This window comes from Phalacrocorax aristotelis, chromosome 23 (assembly GCF_949628215.1).
Source record: "Phalacrocorax aristotelis chromosome 23, bGulAri2.1, whole genome shotgun sequence".
Taxonomy (NCBI): domain Eukaryota; kingdom Metazoa; phylum Chordata; class Aves; order Suliformes; family Phalacrocoracidae; genus Phalacrocorax; species Phalacrocorax aristotelis.
The window spans coordinates 4,870,960-4,891,359 of NC_134298.1; the positions used below are offsets into that span (position 1 = coordinate 4,870,960).

Here is a 20,400-nt window from a genome sequence, read left to right on the forward strand (position 1 = left end):
CTTTGTGTGTTGTTTGCTACGATGCATCCCTGCAGGGCTACTTTACCTACTTAAGCATGTTTTAAGGCAAGTGAGAGAAATGCTATATAATGAAAATACACTATAAAAATATCTGAAGTGCTATACTTGAGTAAATCTTAATTGCTTTTAGATATCATCTCAGTCCAGCTCTGGGGCATAGAGTTACAGAAAGTCTAGGATCATGGTGAAGCGCTGCAAAAATCCAGAGCGCTGTTACACAGATATGAAGATCCAGGATGGCTGCTTCTTTTACTCTCACATCTTCAGAAGGTGAGTAGAGGTGGCTTCCCTCTGGTTTGGGTTCCAGCTTAATATTTTTAAACGTTTGGTTTTTAGGTGTGGTAGGTCTGGGCAATAAGAGCAGCATCAGAGAACCTCTTGACGTGAGCATGTAAAGCTTGAAGAACAACTGATCCCACTTAACGTGTCTTAAAGACCTGTATGGGAGTGGGTCAGTGTCTCTCACAAGGGCACTTTCACTGTAGAATAACTGAAAGCTAGCTGCTGTTTGCTGGCTGTATTTTTGGACAGGGCCTGAGCAACCTGATCTACCTTGTCCTGGCTCGGGGCTTGGAGCCTAAATTATTTTGACTGACACCAGCTGAGAAGCTTGAACTTGGTTCTTGACAAAGGATAGTCAGTGATGTGCAAACAGGTAAATACAGATATATGTATCCAAATGGTAGAAGGTACAAGGCACGGAATCTAATGTGGTAGAAAACCTGCAAGAAAAATGTGGAACCTGGGCTAGCAACAAGCTTGGCCCTGTGTATTTTTGAGTCTTAACTTCTGCTTACAGCTGGAGAGGCCAGCTCTCCAGTGGGCCTTGGTACACGTCAGAAGCAAACCCCACAGCGATTCAGACAATTGTAGTGCTGAAGCTAGCCTAGCCTGTAGCATTTATTTGCAGCTTGGCATAGTATTTTTTTACTTTCACATTTAAAAAAAATATTCACTAGCTGTTGCGCATCAGGAGGACTCCAGTTTTGAGAGGATGTGTTTGCAGACAGCTCAACAAACAGCTGGGGGATGAGTGTTTATTTTTTAAAGCCTGAAGTGGGTTTAGATTGAATGGATACTGACTTGTAGCATAAATAGTCACAAAACCCCTTGTATTGAGAATTGTGTCCGTGTACCGTGCACTGAGCTGAGGGTCTTGCAGAACACAACTAGCTGTAGATGGATGGGGGTGTTTCAGTAAACTTGAACAAATCCATGCACTTGCTCTTTCCCTGGGGCTCTGGCATGCAGACATCTGAGTGGAGCCTGTGTTTTCTGGCATCAGGAGCAAGGTCAATCCAGTTTGGCCTACATCATTTTTTTTTTCTTTAATTGTAATGGAAAAAAGATCCAGTCTGAGTTTTGCTGAAAGCCAGAAGTTTTTCACTTAGTTACAGCTGAATATAGCCACACTTCCTGGTTCCCTTCCTCCCCTGGGTCTCATAGTATGATCTAATTATTAAATAGTTGCAATAAAAGTACATTTTGCCCTGGCAGGACTAAACTCTATTGATAGGCCAGATATTTTTATGCCATCCTCGTCCTGTTCCTGCCAAAATGGGTTATTTTTTTTGATTCTCTTGTCTGCTTTTGGATTTGTGATCTGCTCCTTTAATACATTCCTTCCAGTCTAGGCAGTGCTCTCCAACTGCCTGGCACTGATGTTAATGCCTTGCTTCCTAATCAATCAAGTCCGCTGCATGCTTCCTTAAAGGAAAACTCTGCTCATGTTGTTCAGCCCAATGACACAAACTTTCACAGGTGTAAGAAACGTTTGTCACCAAAACTGACACTGATGTGGGAAGTACAGATGAAACTTTATCCTGTTTGGCATTTCTGAGCCCATCCTGTGGGCAGTTCTTGTTCACAGAACTGCCTGTGGTACTGTGGGCAAGCAGCCACAGACTTTGTAGCTCAGTTTCCAGCTGACATGAATATCTTGATTGTAGTAAGAACTAACAGGGTATATGTGAGTATACCGGGGACAGAATTTGCCTTTGCTTGCTGTGCTAATTAAAGAGCGGCCCCTAATCACCATTTTCTGTGCCTCAGGTAGTTGCCTGCAGTAGTGGAGGTACTGGGGTAATTCAGGGTGTGCCTACTGTTAGATCCAGAGGGAAAATAGGAGGCAGGTAACAGAGAAACCAAATGTCACTCCAAACTAAAGGGTGGAGTATACTTGGACTCAGGCAAAGGTCAAGAAAATAAGCAACCTTGAGGAGTAAGAGAGGACTGGAGGAAGGCAAGGTACAAGTAAGACCCAGAGCCAGGCAGAATGATTTTGAGATCAACAGACTACTACCAGTTCAGTACATTGAGCAACACCGTTGCTGGGATGGTCTAGCTTACTCTGATCTCAAATACGTGTCAGTTTGGCTTCTCCTCTGTTTAGGGAGGTTTATCTTTCCCTGACTTTCCTAGGAGACTTATTAGCTTGGTGCCTTAAAATTGAAGGAGCCAAAGAAACAGCAAATAATTGCCAATACAGAAAGGATGGAGAATGGGAGGATGTATCTGGAGGAAGCACATCACAAGATGGGAGCCGTAGCTTTTACACCAGTTTGTATTATGCGATATGATCGCTGTCCTTTATACCTCTAATTAGAAAAAAACCATATTGTTTTACTTGGACAAATTTGTCAGATAAATAGATTGGGGTGAGCAATGTTATTGCTTTCTGGGGGCCTGTGTGCCATTAGAAGTGCGCTGCTGCAAAATGGCTGTTCCTAGGATAAGGTTTATGTGCCAGCTGGAACTGCTGATTTCCTTTGAAACTCCTGTTTTTGTAATTATTCATGGGGAAAAAAAAAAAGAAGTTTCTTCCCATATGAACTTCTGGCTTGCTGAGCTCCGAGGTGAGCCAAGTAGGTTATTTTCTTCAGCGTCTGCATTTTTTCCTAATTACATTGTGCCAGTTGTTACCACACAGTTGTGTTTACCTGCGCCTCAAACTCCTAAGTTCCATGTTGTGGAAATGTTCAGCTGCACTTTTTGGGGAGCTTGTCTTGGGACTGCCGTGTATCTGTGAGGGAATAATATTCTTGTGCCAAATACAGCCCTTTATGTAAACTTTTTTTTTCTATATCTTGTTTCTAACACTTTCTAATCTAATTTGGTTTCAGGAAACTGAGAGGCAGTGCTGTGTGACTGAGCTGCCGTGCTCTGCCACACAGTAGCTGGTGGGTAGACCAGAGCTCTAATTCCTGACACTCTTCTGTGCAAACTGAGAAACCATGGGTTTGCCTACCCTAAACATGACAACAAGCTGGAGTTTGAGAGACAAGATCCTCTCGTGGGATAAGTGGGATCTACCAGCAGAGCAGACAAGTGCTGGCGTCCCCTAGATGTGCTGTGTCCCGCTGCAGACAACCTTTGTTGTGTCACTTTGAACTTTCAGATGCCGGCTCCTGCACAGATGCGTGGCCTGGCACAAAGCAGGGGATTGCTCTGAATGCCATCAGCGCTAACAGTGACATCAAAGAAAACTGGAAATCATGTACCCAAACTTCTGCAAGTGTATGATGAAAGGATCCCAAAGAACACAATAACCCTGATCCCTGCTGTGTCTGTTTTCCAGCAGGAGAAGCTGCAGAGTCATGGCAGGGGGATGATCAGATGGCTCCTGTAGTGGGCAGAAGGAACCCAAGCGACAGCGGGGGATGTTGCAGCAGCAGGTACGACACACACTTTATTATTGGTGTAGTTTTGAGTCCCTTGCCTGTTTTGAACTGATTTTTTTTGGTGCTTGACTGACTTGCTCTCCTTGGTCTCCCTGCATTCATTTCCATGCTCTATAATGATGCTGGCAGTTCTGGACATCAGTGATCACTTTGAAGCGCACTCTTTCTTTCTGGTATATTGATGATTCATACTATTAGGAGAGGCTTCCTGCCTTTCCATGACTTAGTGAAAATGATCTATTTCATAATGTCTCCTTACTCTTAGCAGGGCTTGTCCTCTGTTCCCAAAACTCCCACTGTTTTCACTGCAAGCATGACCAGACTGTGAAATAGCTTGGCTGGTCTGGGGCTTTTTTAATAAACTGCTGTTTTATTTATCTTGCTGTTCTTTAGAGCTTTTCATCTCAAAACATTTGAGTGCAGAAACTGTCCAGTAGTGAAATGCAGCCACCTCTCTTGGGGGTAGAGTGGGAGGCAGACAGGCAGGCATTTTACTCCACAGTTTAGAGCGAGAGGAATTTTGTTCAAGGACAATGAGGGAAAGCTTAGCTTGTATGCTGAATGACCCTTTGATCTTCCACGTTCATGCTCAGCTGATCAGGACTTTAAATCTAAGCTCTGTCTCCCTCCTACCCATAGCAAACAGCCAGAAATATAATCTCATTTAGGACTTGAGCGCTGGACCAGAATGACAGGACTTCATCAGCAAATGTTCAGCCTTACATGTTTCCTGTTTGCCTGTCACTTCTTCAAGTGGTGCTGACATAGAGCTAAAGAATGGGGGTGGCAGTCTGGGGACACGCAGTAGGGTGTACTCAGAGGGCTCCGATGGGGAAGGGAAGGCTAGGCCTGTTACTCAAAAACATTCTCCTGTGTGCCTGTAACGGGAGGGTGCTGTGGGGTTACAAGGTGGCTCTCTGGAACCCACTGAACACGTCTGTCCGTAGCCATGAGATGCATTTGGTAGTTCTGCAGCTTTGTGGCGCTAATTGTGACGAAATGACTGGCTTTCTGAGGCTCTGAAAACTCAGAATAGTTAACTGGTGGCGTGGTAGGTCAGCTTTCCTTGTGCAAGGAGAGAAGGCTGCAGAAACCGCTGCGGCAGAAGCAGTGGAAATGAGCCGGCAGAGCGTGATGGGAACTTGGATCCTTGACCTGCAGCCCTTGAGCAATTGTAAAAGATTGTGTTACTTCTGCTACTATGCAGCACGCCATTAGGAACCTTAATTACGGGGAGATGACGGCATTGCGTAGGCTAGAGAGTAGCCTGCAGGAATGTAGGAACTTTAATTTTATAACGCTTGCTCTGTGGTGTGTGTGTCTCTGTTGGGAAGGATACAGAAAGGCCTGTTCTTGTTTCAAATGAAACAAACTTGGCCGGTTGATAATGTGCAGCTCATCTGAGCTAGAATGGTGGTAGCCCATTTGATAGGTAACAGCCGGTGCTTTCTTGCCTCTTCCTATGTATTAAAGCAAAATGTGGGTGTTTAAACCTTGAGGGAAGCGTTTGGTGAAAGCAAAACTTCGACTTGAGACGAAGCAGTGCTTAGCTTAGCTGTGCCGAATTCATTCCTTTTTTTTTTTTTTTTTTCAGTATTCCTTGCAGTATTTATAGCCTGAGATATATGGTGAGAACAATCAGAGGCACAGCTGTGTGACCTCCTTTATGCTAAAACAAAACAGCACAGAGTGAATATTTTTAGCTTGTTCCAGCTGTGGGTATTGGGTTCAAATTGCAGTGCCTTAAAAAGACAGTGTGGCAGAGAAACCGAAAGGTGCATTTGAATTTCTAGGTCAGAAGGACTGACTCTGAAGGGTTCCTAGAGAAGCCAGTCCGTCAGTGAGAAAAGAGCATGGTCAAAACTCCTCTATTTGGCATTTATAACTGTTTCATTGCAGTTTTATGTTCTTTTAAACACCTGTACTTTGATAGTTCCTTCTCTGTTTCTCTTTCTTACATTTAATTTCCTGTTTCTTTGCTAATAGCTTCTGTGGACATTGGGAAGGAAATATTTTTAGGAAGAGTGTCTTTGACCTGAAGAAATGGTCTGTACACAGAGTTGCAGCAAGGTTTCAAAGATCAGCTGGGTACGGTTGTACCTTGTCTGGGCAGTGGGAGCTGGGCTAGGAAGAGCAGACACCTGAGGACCCATTTAGTTTAAAACTTGATTTTAGGTTGAAAGATTAAGGGAACAGACAAATACTTGCACTGTCTCCCGGTGACTGTTGCTAACTCGGAAATGCCCCCTAACACTGCTCTTCTGGAATGTTCCCCTCTCCTTCGGGCAGTCCTGAGCAGAGATCACTGTGCCTCAGTCTGTGACCGGGGTTCTTGAGTCTCCGCCTTATCCGCGATCTCGCAGGGCCCCTTGCTTGTCCTTGAGATAGGGGTGATGAGTTTGGGTGGCGTTTTGTTTGCTTACTAAGATCTAATAACCAAAGCTGTGGCACGTCTCATCTTTGCTTCCATTGGGAGGTGTGCCCTGCCTTTTCCTTCGGTAACTGCGGCACCGCAACACGCCCCCTCTTCCCCCCCGCGGGGTTTTTCTAGAAGCAAGAAGATGGCACCGTCTAGTCGCCTGATTACATGCTAATAAAAACAGCCGGCCTTGGGAGCGGAGAGATACAGGAAGATGCTGGGGAGCGCTGCTCTGCTGCGATAGCCACTGGGGGAGACCGACCGCCTGCTGCTGTCATAACCTCTCCTCTCCAGAGAGGCTGGCATGAAGCCCGGGCTGCTTTGCCACCTCATGCCTTTCTCCCTCTTCTTATCTAGCCATGCCACAGCTTCCCAGGCTCCTGGGTTAGATAGATCAGCCCCACCCTTCTCACTCGGAGAGATGCTTCTGTTCCCTAAACCCACGTAACTGCGTCGCTCTGGAGGCAGAATATTGGCCTGGACCTGTAACAGGTAGAGAGGCTGACTGTGGGTTTAGTAGAGGGATGGTGAGCGGAACGTGTGAGACGTAACGACCTTTATTTGAGGACTCGTTAGTCTAAAAATAGGTTTTAGGGTGACTAGAACAAGGAATAAAAGCCTGCATGTTGTGACGGCTTTTCAAGAAGTCAGAGAACACGGTATAATGATGAGGTTTAAATGGAAGCCATGACCAGAAATGATACTTGAGGAACAGAAGGTCAGAGGATGGTGAATGACCGGCTGCTGGGAGCCCTGGGCTGGTGGAAGGACCTTTTCCTCCGCACCTGCTGCGTATGAGGCTGCAGGGACAAGCGGAGGCGAGGCGCCGTGCAGGAGCCTGATCCTAGAAAATGCTGTGCGGCCACATTCCCAAATGCGTAGTCCTGGGAAAAAAACCTATATCTTTAGTACCTTTGCCTCAACTTTGCCTCCCCCAAACCCCTGGCACCCCAAATCCTGAGCATTCCCTTTCCCCTGTAGCCCTAGCCAGAGCTTTGACTTGGCCCTTCCTAGGCCGTTTTCCCCCGCAGCCTCCTTTCCAGGCCCGCAAACAGGTTCTCAGGCTTTCATCCCTCTCCTTTAAGCAGCAGTTGATTCCTGCGGGTGAGGGGAGATGGCCAACAGTGGAAGGAACAGAAGTTTTCTAGAAACAAGAGCTCAGCAAAGCTCCCTGGAGCGAAGGGCTTGCGGTGGTGGGAAGGACAAGGAGCCAAAGGGTCTTCATCTGGCGGCCGTCGAAGCTGGTGTTCGCAAGGGTGGGACCCCACGAGCAGCAGCCGCGTCCGTGGTGCAAAATCCCACAGCCCCGGGTCCGCCAGCCCCTACCTTGGTCCGGCAGAGCTATTCGTGCCCTGACCAGTGCAAAAAAACTAACCCCAAAGCTTCAACATTTTGATTTCTGTTCTCCTTTTTCCAGTGATGATTTTCTTAACTCTTAATTCAGCCTGGGAGGGGTTGTGGTTGAGGTATGGTGAGTTTCAGGTGTTGGGGGGGGGGGGGGGTGGTGGTGTGGGGGGTGTGTGTGTGTGTGTGTGTGTGTGTGCAAAGCTGGGAGCTCACTTGCAAAGCTTGTATTGGAATTTTCCGCAACAGGTTTTTGTAGTTTAAGGGCAAACGACAAGTGTGGTGATGGCTGTGCTTAGAGCAGAGCTCTGGTAAAGGGGGGGAAACGCCCCAAAAAAAACATATAAAAGCCCCAGCTTCTTTCAGATGGGGGAGTGGGTGCGGATCAGGGCAGCCGAGAGCTTTGTGCTGGAAACCGGCGGTAGCGTCTTGCCTGTTTTCAGGCTTTTTTGCTGCTTTCTGCCTTTCCCCTTCCGCTCTGCAGCCAGCCGCGGGGCGGGGAACCGGGCTCGCCGCCTCCCGGGGCTTGCGAAGGCCCGGGACGGCCGGGCCTTGTGCTTCTCGCTGCCGCCGTGCCCCGGGGACGAGGCGGCACCGGGACTGACTTCGGGGCGGGCGGGCCCGCCCCCGGCTCCCCCAAGGTGAAAGAGAAACCGCCCGCCCGCGTGACGCGCCGCCGTCACCGCCGGACGCGGAACCCAAACACTGCCGGGCCTCGCTGATTAGTCTTCGCGGGGAAGGGGCGGGGCGTTACGGGAGGCCTCCGATTGGTCCCCGCAGTGGGGAGGGGGCGGCTTTACGCAGCTGTGCCGTGTTGCGATTAGTTATGCTGCTGCTGTGGGGACGGGAAAGGGGCGGGGTTTGAGCATCTTTCCCTTTTTGATTGGCTCTGGCGCGCGGGATGACGGCTGTTACGGGTGACCGCGTGCGGGGCAGGAGTTTGCAGAGAGCGCTCATTGGCTTTCGTGAGAGAGGGCGGGGAGGTTGGCTGCCGACACCCAATAACGGCCGGGCTCCTCCCGCGGGCCCCGCCCTCGGAGCGCTGATAAGCCGCGGCGGCGGCGGTGGGGGGTCAGTGCGGCGGGCGGGGCGGGACGGGACAGGCATGGCGGGGGCCGGCGGCGCCTCCTGCTGCCGCGGCGGGGCGGGGGGGCTCCAGCCGCTGCGCGCCACCGTCCCCTTCCAGCTCCAGCAACGCCGCGGGGACCCGGGCTGGGCAGGTAACGGCGGGAGGGGGCGGCGGGACCCCGGGTGTCCGCACCCCGTGGGGCACCGGCGGGGGCGGGCGGGCCCGGGGCGGGGGTCCGAAACGGCACCGGTTACCGGCGGCACCTCCTGGGGGCGAAGGGCTCCGCTACACCGTGTACCCGCGAGGGAGTTGAGGGGGTCCCGGGCGGAGCCGGGCTCGGCCCTTTCAGTGTGTGTAGGAAGTCCCGGTGCGGTGCGTGGCGGCACCCCCCATCCCGCCCGGGGCCGCGGAGGCTGTACCAGGATCGGCAAAAACTCGCGTGTGCGCGGGAGGCGTCTCCTAATTGACGGTGCGTGGGTGGAAGTGAAAGAGAAGCGAGAGAAGCAGGGGGAAAACAACCTGGGAGAGGAAGGGGTGTCTGGGGGCGAGACCGTGAGCGGAGGGAAGCTTCACCCGGCGGGACGCGGCCCCCTCGAGCCGTCAGAGCCCCTTAACCCGCTGCTGGTGGGTCTCCCTGGTGCCCTGGTCTCCTTGCAGGCTGGACCTGTCGCTGGTCTTCTGTGACAACGAGTTGCCTCTTTGCGGGTGGTTTCACAAAAAAAAAAAAGAAACCCTGCGCCCTGTGTTTCATGCAGCTGATCTGGCTCGATAAAGAAGCGATAATTTCATTTTCACTGATGGCGATTTGTCCCTAATTGCATTACTGAGATTTGTCTGACCGCTTAAGGAATACAACTTTTCGGTGGCCTAATAATAGTCTTTGGCTTTTCTTGATGTGCCTGTTACTTTTGGCTGTTCGCGGGGCACTTCTGGATGTTGGGTTCTTGCTTGGCTGTTCGTTATCTCAGGAAGTATTAAAATAGCAATGAAACACTTTTTGGGTTAAATGTAAGTCTAAACAGACTTCTGGAACAGAGAGAAATATTTGTCGAGCTTTGGGCCGGCCGATCTTGGTGGCATCTGTTCAGTGTGCCGGTCTCTGGTTTAACGCAGCAGCTACTTAGGCTGCTTTGCAGAGGAGTGAGCTGCAGCCCTAGGATGAGAATTAACGGCCCTTGCCGGGGTGTTGTGTGTTTACTTGAGACTTAGTCATTCCCGCCACCGGCGGGGTTGGTATTGATCAGAGAAGCTATTAAAAAGCTTTTTGCTCAATTTGCACTTGAAACAAGTTAATGAAATGAATTATTTTGAGTGCCAGTCTCTGCTTCCCTCTCAGCAGTATGCCAAAATCGAGGTGAAGTTGCTGTTAATAGGGCAATTACTCAGTAGCTTCAGATGGTACAAGGAAAATCAAGCAAACCTCAGAGAAAGGAGAGCCAGGCTGCCTGTGATCTCCTGGTCACGTTACAGCTCTGTACTGTACCTACTCCAAAGCGTGGTGAATGCCATGCGGCTTTCCGAGGGCAAAATGACTGGAGCTCCACTGACATGAACCAGAATTGCTGGTCTTCATTTCTTCCTGGCTCTGTGCCTCACTGTTGGGGCTCTAGGAGCTCAAATTCTTCCTCTTGATCATAGTCATTTCATCTACAGTTTTGGAAGCATTTAAATTTCCATTGCTCCCTGCTTCGTCGCTCTTTGTAAGCCTGAGTTTGCTCCCTGCGTGCGTAGGAGCTGTAGCAGTAAACTGGCAGGGTTTAACCAAAAACCGGTATCCTGGCGATTTATAATCTAACGCTTTTGTTCCTACCTTTTGGGAGCTCAGCATGGAAATCCGTTGCTTTATCACATCTTCCCTCGTTTGACTCTGCTGACTTTCTGAATTGCTCTCTAGCTGCGTGGCGGCTGGCTGCTGGGGATCTCGGTGGTTCTGGCTCGGGGTTTTAGATGAAGTAGTGCGGGGTGATCTGGGGTCTGATCCTGCAGCTGCTCTGATAATAGAGGATCCCATTGAGATGAGGAGCAGCTGCGGAGTTTCTCAAAGGGCTTCTGTTAAAAGGAAGAGCTAGAGCTGGGGGATGCTGGGAAGGAGGTCTAAGAATGTTTTAAAAGGACTTGACTTGCTGTTTAGAAATCCAAGATGTCAGGACTTCTAGTGACGAATCTGATGTGTGTCACTGGGGTCAGCGTTGTTTAAATGCCTTATCTCTTCAGTGATGTGGCTTTTGGCGGCGAAGCAGGTAACGTGTTGGTGTTTGATCCTCTCAGGTGCAGGCCAGACCCATCCCTCCTGCATCTGTTTATGCCAGAGTAGGTGGCTCGGAGGCGGCTGCTGGGCTAGTCAGAGCTCTGCAGGTGCTGTAGCACTGGCAAGGCTACGCCTTCTCTGGGCTGGGATGAGCTCTGCGGAGATTTTGAAGCTTAAATTGGTTAACGGCAATGCTTGTGCTGTTTGTGGCCTCGGTTGTTTCCTCCAAAGCCCACACAAGCCTGTGCTGGTCAGAGAGTTTCCGTACTTGCATCCAGACTTCAGCCTCCCTGAGACACCCTTGAATCCACCGGCTGGGTGTGACCCCAGTCCTCACCAAGCATTGCAGGTCTGAAACCTGGTTTTGTCAAGCAAAACGCACGAGAAGTCCTTGTGCCTCTCTTTTTCAGTATGACACTAGAAAAAAAAGAGGATTATTTAAATTGCAACTCAAATTTTAATTTGCAGACCTGTTGGCAAGCATAAGTGGGTAGGTGGTCTTAGCCATCCAGATTGGCTCATGCATGGGTCGGGGGGGAGAAGATGGAATAGGGTGGAGAAGCAAAGCCATGTCAGATGGTCCCAGTCGGGCAGCCTCCTTCAGGGCGCTCATTAGATGTGCGGGGGGTGAGATGGGATGCAGAGCTGCGCCAGGAGTTACCTACCAACTGCTTAGCTGAAGAGCATTGGAGTAGATTTCCTGGGAGGAGGAAGGGTAACTGCCTGTCGGCCTTCCAAATGCCGCCCGCTCATCAGTGATGGCGCGGTGTCAGGGGGAAGAACGGCGAGGCGCAGAGGTGCGAGTCCTCACCTGTATACCTGAACGGTTGATTTGGAGGCTTCACGGATGGCTTTGGCAAGACCCATTTCTTGCGCTTCATCTATTTCACATTAACCCTCTGTGAAACCAAAGCTTTGCTATAAGTCTCCCTTCACCAGAATTCAGATCAATTCAGTGGTTTTCCCACCACCACCCCTACAACCCCGGAATTATGTGGTGCCTTTTAGCTTTTCAGGAAGTTACTGTTGGCTGAGCTGACTCATCTAGATGGGATTTTGTTGCTTGCCTGCTGAACTTGCCTGTTTTTGAGATGCCCAGTTGTTTTTGCTGTGTGGATCCTGCTAGAGAGGCTAAGTGAGCAGACTGCCAAATATCTTTATTTGGTATCTGAATTAAACCCGTGCCTGGTGTATGTTATAGAGGCAGACGAGTGGGACACTATTCATAGGCAATACTGTCTGAGTGTATGTTTAGTGAAATGGAAATGTTTCTTTAGGAATAAAAATTGTCTGTTTACCACTTGAAAGTGCTGTGGGAGCAGAGCTGTTCATGGTATCTTTCTCGGCTTCTTTCCTTTGCTGCAGGCATCACGCAGAGTATGGGGGTCTCCTCCCCCCTCAGTCTTATTAGTTGAATATCTTAAGTGCTTCAGGCCTTACCGTGTTTGCTTTAGCAGTTGGTATCTGATGGGGTTTTGTGTCCCTGAGGGATGGGTATAAAGGCTTTTCGTTACAGAAACGGTGATCCAGATGTTTGTGGTGTCTGTTCTTCAGTTTTCTTTTATGCTGTTTAACACCTGTAGTTTTTCGGTGGGTGCGTAAGCAAATGACCAAGGGTCACGCAGGTTTGTAATGTTTATATCCTGTACCTGGCTTGAAAATGAAAAATTCCATCTTGGAGAAGGGATATCTCAGTAGAAGTAGCCGCTTGGTTGGTTTTAACTCTTCAAAAGAGAAACAGAAACCCTCAGGTGAGGCTGCAGAGTACTGCCATGGGGAGATTGTGCTGCTGCACTGTGCAAGCAGCTGCTTCGACAAGCTTTGCATTTCCAAAGTTTGGGATTCACCATTAAGTAATTCTGCCTGTAGGGTTTTGCTGTGGGTAAGCAGGCCGATTGAATTAAAGGGTTAAGCGCAGGTAGGAAGCTGTAATGGGGAAAAACAGTCATGTAGGGACTGGTTGAGGGATGGGAAAAGCCTTGAAGATGTCCTGCTGTTGCACTAGCTGGGAAGAATCCTGCCTCTGTCCTATGGCATCAGATTGGTCTTTGTGCAAAACACAGCCGAGTACAATACGTGGCTCAGGTTTGGAGGCAAAGCATTGCAGGTGGCTTTGTTTAATGTAGAACAAGTTTCTGGCACAGTAATTGGAGCCCATTCATGGTATTGCAGCTCTCAGCTGATGCAGATCATACCTTCACTCTAAACTTGCTGCTCCCAGTTTGTTAGCCTCTGGATACGGGTGTGGGAAAGGGGAAACAAAGGACACAGCTATAACTAATCTTGACTTGTGTTGACATTCCGTGGGCGAAACAAGTTTTTCCCTGCTTTTAAATGCTGGAGATGACATTAAAAAACAAATTTGCAGGGGGGAAGGAGTGTGCAGTCAGTGTGATCTGTCCCTTCGAGAGCAGAAGGCTCCAGAGGAACTAGGAAGCTCTCAGGTCATTTACCCTGGATGGATTTTTTTTTTTTTATTGGTGAATCTTTCTTTCAGCTGGGGCTTATCTAACACAATTGCATGGACCACAGTAAAGTTTTCAACATTGGTTGGGTGAGTAGAGAACTGAAGGCATCCGAGCACCTCTTTGTGCAGAGAAGCAGCAGTCCAGTTCCAGGTGCGGTAAACGCTTTACTGTCTGACTGCACGGTGTGAAAGGAAAAACAAGGACTTGGCCTAACCCTGTGAGAGGAATAATGGTGAGCACCGAAGTGCAATGAGTTCTCTTTATGCAAAGCTTGGATGTTGAAATACTGCGTAAAGGGCAGCGTTGACTGCTCCGAGCTGATCTTGGCACTTCCCTCATAGCTCCTGCAGTTTTAGATGACAATACTGATTTAGTGGGATTCACAGTTGTACAAGAAACATCTCCAAGAAAGACCACTAGTGGTGAGCCTGTAAAAATATTCCCTCTTGGAATTTATATTAAACAGGCCTTGTTGCATTAAAAATTAAGCTTGTGGTGCTGCCATTCAAACCACCTGATAATGCAGGGTTGAGTGTACAGGAAATGAGGAAAATATCAAAGAAGGTTGTATGGTTAGCCCATTCTTTGAAAATAACGGGAGATAATTGTTTCCATGCTCGCCTGGAACCCGCTGCAGGACTCTGGGCAAGCTGCTTCTCCTCCCGGTGCCTCAGTTTCTCATCGTTTGTGTGCCATCTTTTCAGGCTGGAAGCGTTCAGGAACAGGAATTACAGAGTTTGTACAGTTCCTGGCATGCTTGAGCCTGAGGCTGCTGTGTGCAAGTGCTGTATGCGCAAGGCTGCTGTGCTTACACTGCTCAGGCTAGCTGTAACCCTGAGCTAATATTAGCTTTGCTATCCTGTTCCCAGTTAGCAAAAGCACTGGGAAGGCGATGGGAAGGTATATCAGAAGTTGTGATTTTTCTTCTTTGTTGAAAAGTTGTTTTGGTGGCTTCATGTTAGGCCCTCCAGGCAGATGGCTTAACTGCAGCTAGCCATAAAGGTGACTGGGAGTGTGGAGGAGGGCTTGTCGTAAAGCGTTGCCGTGGTTTATGGAGTTATATGCTTATAAAGGACAGGAAACCTTCTTTTTCCTTGTTTTCCACCTTGTTTGTAACTGTAGAAATGTCAAGGATGTCTTCCTCTGTTTTGTTTGACTTTATCTCTACTGGAAGACTTCCAAGGGCTCGAGAATCAAAGGTTTCTCATCTTGAGAGTGAGAGCCCTGCCTTTTGCAGTGATCTTGATTCCTAGATGCTTATCAGAAGTTGATTTACATAGGGTTAACAAAAAAGGGGGGGGAAAAAAAAAACCAAACCTGCAGCTCTGTCTGTGTTGCTTGGGTTTCACTCTCCTGATAAGGGTGGCATGGATGATCCTGGTAGCTCCTCAGTCATCTGTATTCTCCAGGATCAGAGTGAACAAATCCTGAAGGTCTTATGTTTGAACAAGTTTTTGCTTGTTTCTAAACTACTCTTGTTGTTCATGAGAGGCTGCCTGCCCATCTGTGTTTTCCCTAGTTCTTACTTAAATTTCAGAGATTAAAGGCAGTCCAGAAGCGCTCCCAGCCTGGATCAGTGGGTAAGAGATGGGCTTGCTTGACGATCCCACCCAAGTGGTGCCTTGCATCAGGCTACATCTAGGAAACTTGCACTTCAACCAAGACTTTGAGGACGTTGAAATTCTTCAGATTGTTTTATCATTTGAAAAACAAACTTTGTAAGAATTAAGTTAGAGGTGAAGAGTTCAGCTCTGTTCCTCCATCAACTGGGTGTTCAGCTTCAGTTTCAGCCTTGAGCTGTGTTGAAGCGAGTTGCTGTTTAACAATATCTGCATCCAAAAAAAAAAAAAGGCAGCTTGAACTGCTGGTGTCCCCTATTAGTTTCCTTCAATGACATCTGCAGATGCGGTGTCCTTCGGGCAGCTCTCTCCAGCTGTACTCTTAACTCTGCTTGTAACCAGGGGAGTGATTACAAAGCCTGGAATTTCTTCCCTTGTGCTCCCGGGCCAGTTGTGAAGCCCTCGGGGCCGGTTCAGCAGAAGCCTGTGGGGCAAGTCGTCCTCTGGGTGCTATCAGATGAGAATCCAGCTCCTCAACCTGGTGTAGGATCCTCTTTGCCCTTGGGTTTTTTTTTCCCCGCTTTTGCGATAACCCCCCCCTTGGTGGGTTGCTCCTTTCTGTGTCGGTCGAGCGCTGAAGCAGAGAACGGTTCTTGCGGGGTTTCTCAGGGCTGTGCTTTGGGAACAGCAGGTACTTTTTTGGGTGACTTGGGGTGTGTGCGTACGGTTTGAGCAAGAGTCATGGGGGGCAGTGTGGTTTAACCACAGCTTCTGCCTCTTCACCGGAAGGTGCAATGGATTTCAGCGCTCTGAGGGTTTTGCATTTCTGTATTAATGTTTACTGAAATGAGCAAAGAGCTATGAAATCCCATCCTGGCATGGGCATGAATTGCCCTTCAGTTGTAAATCATCTTTAAAGGCAGAGGGATTATCATTTTAAAACATGGAGAGAGATGTAGAATGCTTCCTTTGCAGAGGCTTGAGGTGAAAAGAGTTGGTGCCAGAAGTTACTGCTGTGGCTCTGGTAACTCTTTTGCAGGAGTGGCTGAGGGTTGTGTATATCATTACCTTTTAATCCCCTATAAATTCCGGGTTCGTTCTCCCCTTTGAAGGCCCGTAACATTCAGGTTGTTCTTTCCCTCTGCCCATACGTACCAATTGCAGCTCGTTGTCTTGCTGCATTCTTCTTCCCCCTTGCCTTACTACTGAACACAACTTTCCTTTCTTGCTCCTGGGATAAAGTGAGATTTTTCTTTTCCCAGAAAACACAGACTGTGTCCAGCCTTCAAAGGCTGCTTCTAGTCATCCTGCTGCCTGTCTTCTGCTGGAGATCATCTCTGCATCCCTGCTTGGCTTTGGTTTCTGGTGGGGTTTTGTGGAGGCCCTCAGATGGCGTGTATCTATAGCCTCGTTTGTCTCTTGGTACCTTGAGTAAGCATGTTGTGGCAGGCTTCTCTGGACCTCCTGCTCCATTTCTGGTGAATGCTTGAGATCTTCCACTTCCACAGACGTGTCCGTAGCTGTCTTTGTGGAGAGGATACTCTTTTTCTCTCCAGCTTCTGTGAACTTTCATCCCAGCACCAATCTCGCTCTTCACAGACTCCCAGAAAGGTGGGGGTTGGAAGGGCCCTCTGGAGCTCATCCCGTCTCACCCCCTGCTTGAGCAGGGGCACAGGACCGCATCCAGGCGGGGGGTGAATGTCTCCAGGGAAGGGACCCCACAGCCTCTCTGGGCAGCCTGTGCCCCTGCTCTGGCACCCTCTTGATCGTGCCTTCGTTCCTGTCTTGGTAGCTAGCCCTGACCATGCCGAGAGTTCTTGTGAAACGCTTCTATTTTCTAGTATGTTTGCAGATTTCTGCAGTGTGCTAAGCGTGGGATTTTAAATTTCATTAAGAACAAGCAAAACTGCCTGTTCATCTCCTTTTAGGCTTTCTGGGATTCCCGGGGCAAAAGCATTTGTTCCTTGCATAACCCTGCGTTGCTTTCAGATTGTGTGGTAGATTAAGGTCCTCTCCAGGAGCGCTTTTGCAGAAGCAGCATGCAATAGCAGCGCTTTGGTGCACCACGTGGAAGTGCCTGGACTGAGTGCGATGGCTGCAAGCACAGTTTCTTACATCTTCCCATTTCTTCTGCATGAGAGTGCAGTAAAGGCTCAATGCTGGGAAAAGGCAATTCTTTCCCTGTAAAGACCTTTAGTCATTGCTGTGTCAAAGATTTGGACTGTTCAAAAATAACTGATTCTGTTGCATTTCCTCAGTGCAGCAGTCAGGACGCACAATTTCCTTTACCTGCTCCATCTGGGGGGAAAAAAACCTAAATAAAAACCGAGGCTGTATTTCTACAGCTTGCTTACTGCTGAGATTTTTTTGTCCTATTTGGCAGCAACCTGTCAGGTAACTTGATTTGCCATGACGAAACTGCAGAGAAATAGAGAGGGGATTTAAGCAGGTTGTAATGCTGAAGCTTCCGTTTTAATCTTTCACTAACGCTTCCACTGCTTGTCGCTGCACTGGAAATGCCCAGTTAAAGCAGTTTCGGTCTGCAGAGGAGATAGGTTTCCTGATCGAGTACCATCTTGCAGAGTGGGGTTAGATGAAGCGCGATTCCCTGACGTGGTTTGTGGATCACAGTCCTTAACATCCTCTGGAAGTCCTGCACATGTCTCTTGTCCAGTTACATTTTAAAACAAGACGAGGAGAAGAGAAGGCATGGGGTTTCTTGCTCTGTACCAGCCTCACCTCCTGCTCTGCCGGATCGGAGCCAGTGAGCTCGGGGCGATGCCATGGCCAAGACCTCCACTACAGCAAAAGTATTGGTTAGAGCTGGAACTCATTAAGCAGCACAGTCCTTAAGATGAGCACAGGTGCTCTTAGTGCTGTGGCACAGCAGGTAGCTTATTTCCTTTCCGCTGGAGGAGCTCCTGCCCTGGTAACCACCACAGCAATGCCACAGTTGGGTCCCTTCTGCTTATGTCACCTGAACTGTGTCCGAGCAGCTGTAGTGCGAAAAACAAATGTTTCATCTGGAGATCTCCCAGCTAGATTGTCTAGGAAGATGTTAAAGCTCAAGGAAGTGGTGCTGAGGGTGCAGTTAGGGGACACTGATGCACATCCAGCAGCCTGGCTCGGTGTGAATATTTTGTCTAAAAGAGATAGTTCTGTATCACAGGGTCCTGCTGCGGTTTGACAGGCCCGTGAGAAATTCAACTTAAGGCATTTATGTTATCCTACTGCCCCATCCCCCAAATCAGGAGCATCATCTGAATAAGATGATGTGTCGTAAAGGGCATTAAAAGGTGTAGATGGGGGAAGCTGATAGAGAACTTAGATAATTAGCAGTAATTTCTGTTACGCTGGGGCGGAAGATATTTGCATAAGTTAGTTATTGACAGAGTTGCTTAGGTTCCATCTCAGCTAAACTTTCCCTGACGAATTCTCTCTTGAAAGCTTACCACTCCTGCTTGAGCTAACAAATCGAAAGCGGCGTCCGAACCCATTAGGTCCGGCCTCGATACCGGGGAACGCCAGGAAGGCTTCCCTGTGTAGCCAAGCCTCGGGCAGCCCGTCATTCCACGGTTAACTTGAAAGCTGATTATATTTAAACATGGACTGTTATTTTATGCTTCAGCACTTTCAGACAGACCTTTTGCGGGGTCATATTCCAAAAATGTCAGGGTCTGAACAGCACGTCCCTAAATTTCCAAACATTCTTCTGATACTAAAGGGTCAGTTTCCCCAGGATGAAATCTGGAGAGGGAAGGAAGAAAATTCTACAACTCTATAGAAAGTAGTAACGCGAGCTTTATTGCTTACCGTGGTTTTTTGATTCAGCTGTAAGTACTGTTAGTGAAGAGGGGCCCCAGAAATTTCTAAAAGGTTTACTGAAGGCTTTTATTTTCTCTCTTTAGATGCAGAGATTGGCTGGCCTAGAGAGACCACTTAGGAAGCGCTGAGCTCACTGATGTTCGTGTGGTTGGGAAGGACTAGGGGCGCTGCAAATCTAGGACTCCAGCACTGAAAACTTTCCACTTTTAAACGCATGCATTGCACCAGTCTCCGGCTTGTGGCTGCATGAAAGCCTCATGCAGCAACTGGAGGCAGCCAAATGGTTCCTGGAGATACGGCGACGGTTCTGTTATCTGCACCAGCTTTACTGTCACATGAAAAGTAAAAGTGCCACAACCTGATGCTTCTCAGCTGTGGAGCTGGCTTGGACCCGCTCCAGAGCCTGTGGCCAGGTGGCAGCTGTGCAGGCTCGGTGCGGAGGGATGATAATAGCACGGAGCTGTAAACAGGACGCTCCACCCTGCCTCGGCGCCTCTCACGCGCCCTCCTCCTTGTGCCCGGAACACTGCGCTGTGCACGCAGCCTCTGCGCCGCGTGGAGGGGCAGGCCTGCTTCCAGCGGCCCCCGGCGATTCGGGCTTCTCGGTGCCGCTTAAAAACAGACAGAATTCTTCGGTAGCAGGGTTGTAGTTCGTGAAAAGGCAGTTCTTGCCGTTGATACGTTGTTAGCCTGAGGTGTTTTGTCGGCCATCGTACACGAGCGATGCAGTCACCGCAGCAGGCCACGTCGCCTCTCAGTCACGTCTGCTCTCAAGGACCTTTTGGGCTGGTTTTGATGTGTTGCCCCGCTGAAGGTTCGCCGTACAAAGGCGACCTGTCAGCGACGGTTGTATCAAAGGGGGCCTCTCGGAGAGCTTTGTGGGGGGCGTGCGCTGTCAAAGCAGCACAGGAGAGGGGCTGCCCTGGTGCAGCAGTGTTCGGTCCTTCTGTCAGCAGCCTGGTTGGGGAGAGCAGCGTGAGAGGAAGAGACAGCTGAAGTCATACGTAATGGAGATGCAAGTAACATAGCCTGTGGGGACAATGAGGCACTGAAGAGGAAGCTGCAAATACTAACGAGTTTCTAAATTAGAGTTAGTGGTAGCTGTCTTACTGTTAGGAGCAAGGAGTGTGCCTTGAAATGCCAGCTGGACCCAACACAATAAGCCTTTAATCCAGTGTGGACCTTACGAGGTGTGGCTGTCATGCAAGGACTAATGCTTCTCTTGCCCTCCCACGTGCCTTTTTGTTCCTACCTTTTCTCACCTAGAACTCAAATTCCACCGCTCAATTGGTATTTTAGTTGATAAAAAGGTGTATTTAACAGGCCAGGGCCCATGAGCCTACGGTGGGTGCCTCAGCACCTTTGTACACAGGGGTGTTTGTCAAATACAGCACAGTGCTTAACGGCGCTAACGCCGGTTTGAGTGATTAACTTGCTACCTGCCTGCCATGCCCTCATTTTGGGGAGGAAGGAGGGAATGTCTGTACACAAAGCAGCTGGAGCAGAGCTGTGCATGGCCTTAATATCTTGCTGGGAGGCCACAGGGCTGGTTCTAATGTGTGTGGTAATTTGCACGTCTAATCAAAAGGAAATGCAAACAGACCTTTCCTGCTGGCTTGAACTTGCCTCTTTCTTGCTACGTTTTTGGTTTTGGCAATAACACCTTTTTTTGAGCTGCAGGGGTGACAGCAGGGCTGCAGAAGAGGGCAGCTGACCTGCCTGCCTGTGGGCTGCCTGTTGATCACACCGCGTTTGGAGCTGGGCAGG

General features: G+C 49.0%; 1 protein-coding gene and 1 long non-coding RNA gene across 16 annotated transcripts in view; both read left to right on the top strand.

The window, feature by feature from the left end:
• The window catches only part of FAM117A (family with sequence similarity 117 member A), a 33,359-nt gene that overhangs the window by 3,473 nt on the left and 9,486 nt on the right, over window positions 1-20,400 (top strand). For 7 of the 15 annotated variants that reach the window (XM_075116882.1, XM_075116888.1, XM_075116885.1 and 4 more), the window contains 2 exons: window positions 152-291; window positions 3,599-3,695. In XM_075116882.1, coding sequence (XP_074972983.1) covers window positions 258-291; window positions 3,599-3,695 — 131 coding nt within the window. In that variant the 5' untranslated portion in view covers window positions 152-257. Of the gene's footprint in view, window positions 1-151; window positions 292-3,598; window positions 3,696-8,350; window positions 8,685-18,716; window positions 19,824-20,400 lie in introns of those variants that run through there. The other 8 variants (XM_075116879.1, XM_075116880.1, XM_075116881.1 and 5 more) reach the window with 5 other exon arrangements.
• LOC142067884 (uncharacterized) lies at window positions 3,708-7,540 on the top strand. Its single transcript, XR_012664159.1, has 2 exons — window positions 3,708-6,612; window positions 7,209-7,540. It is a non-coding gene; the product is annotated as an uncharacterized LOC142067884 (long non-coding RNA).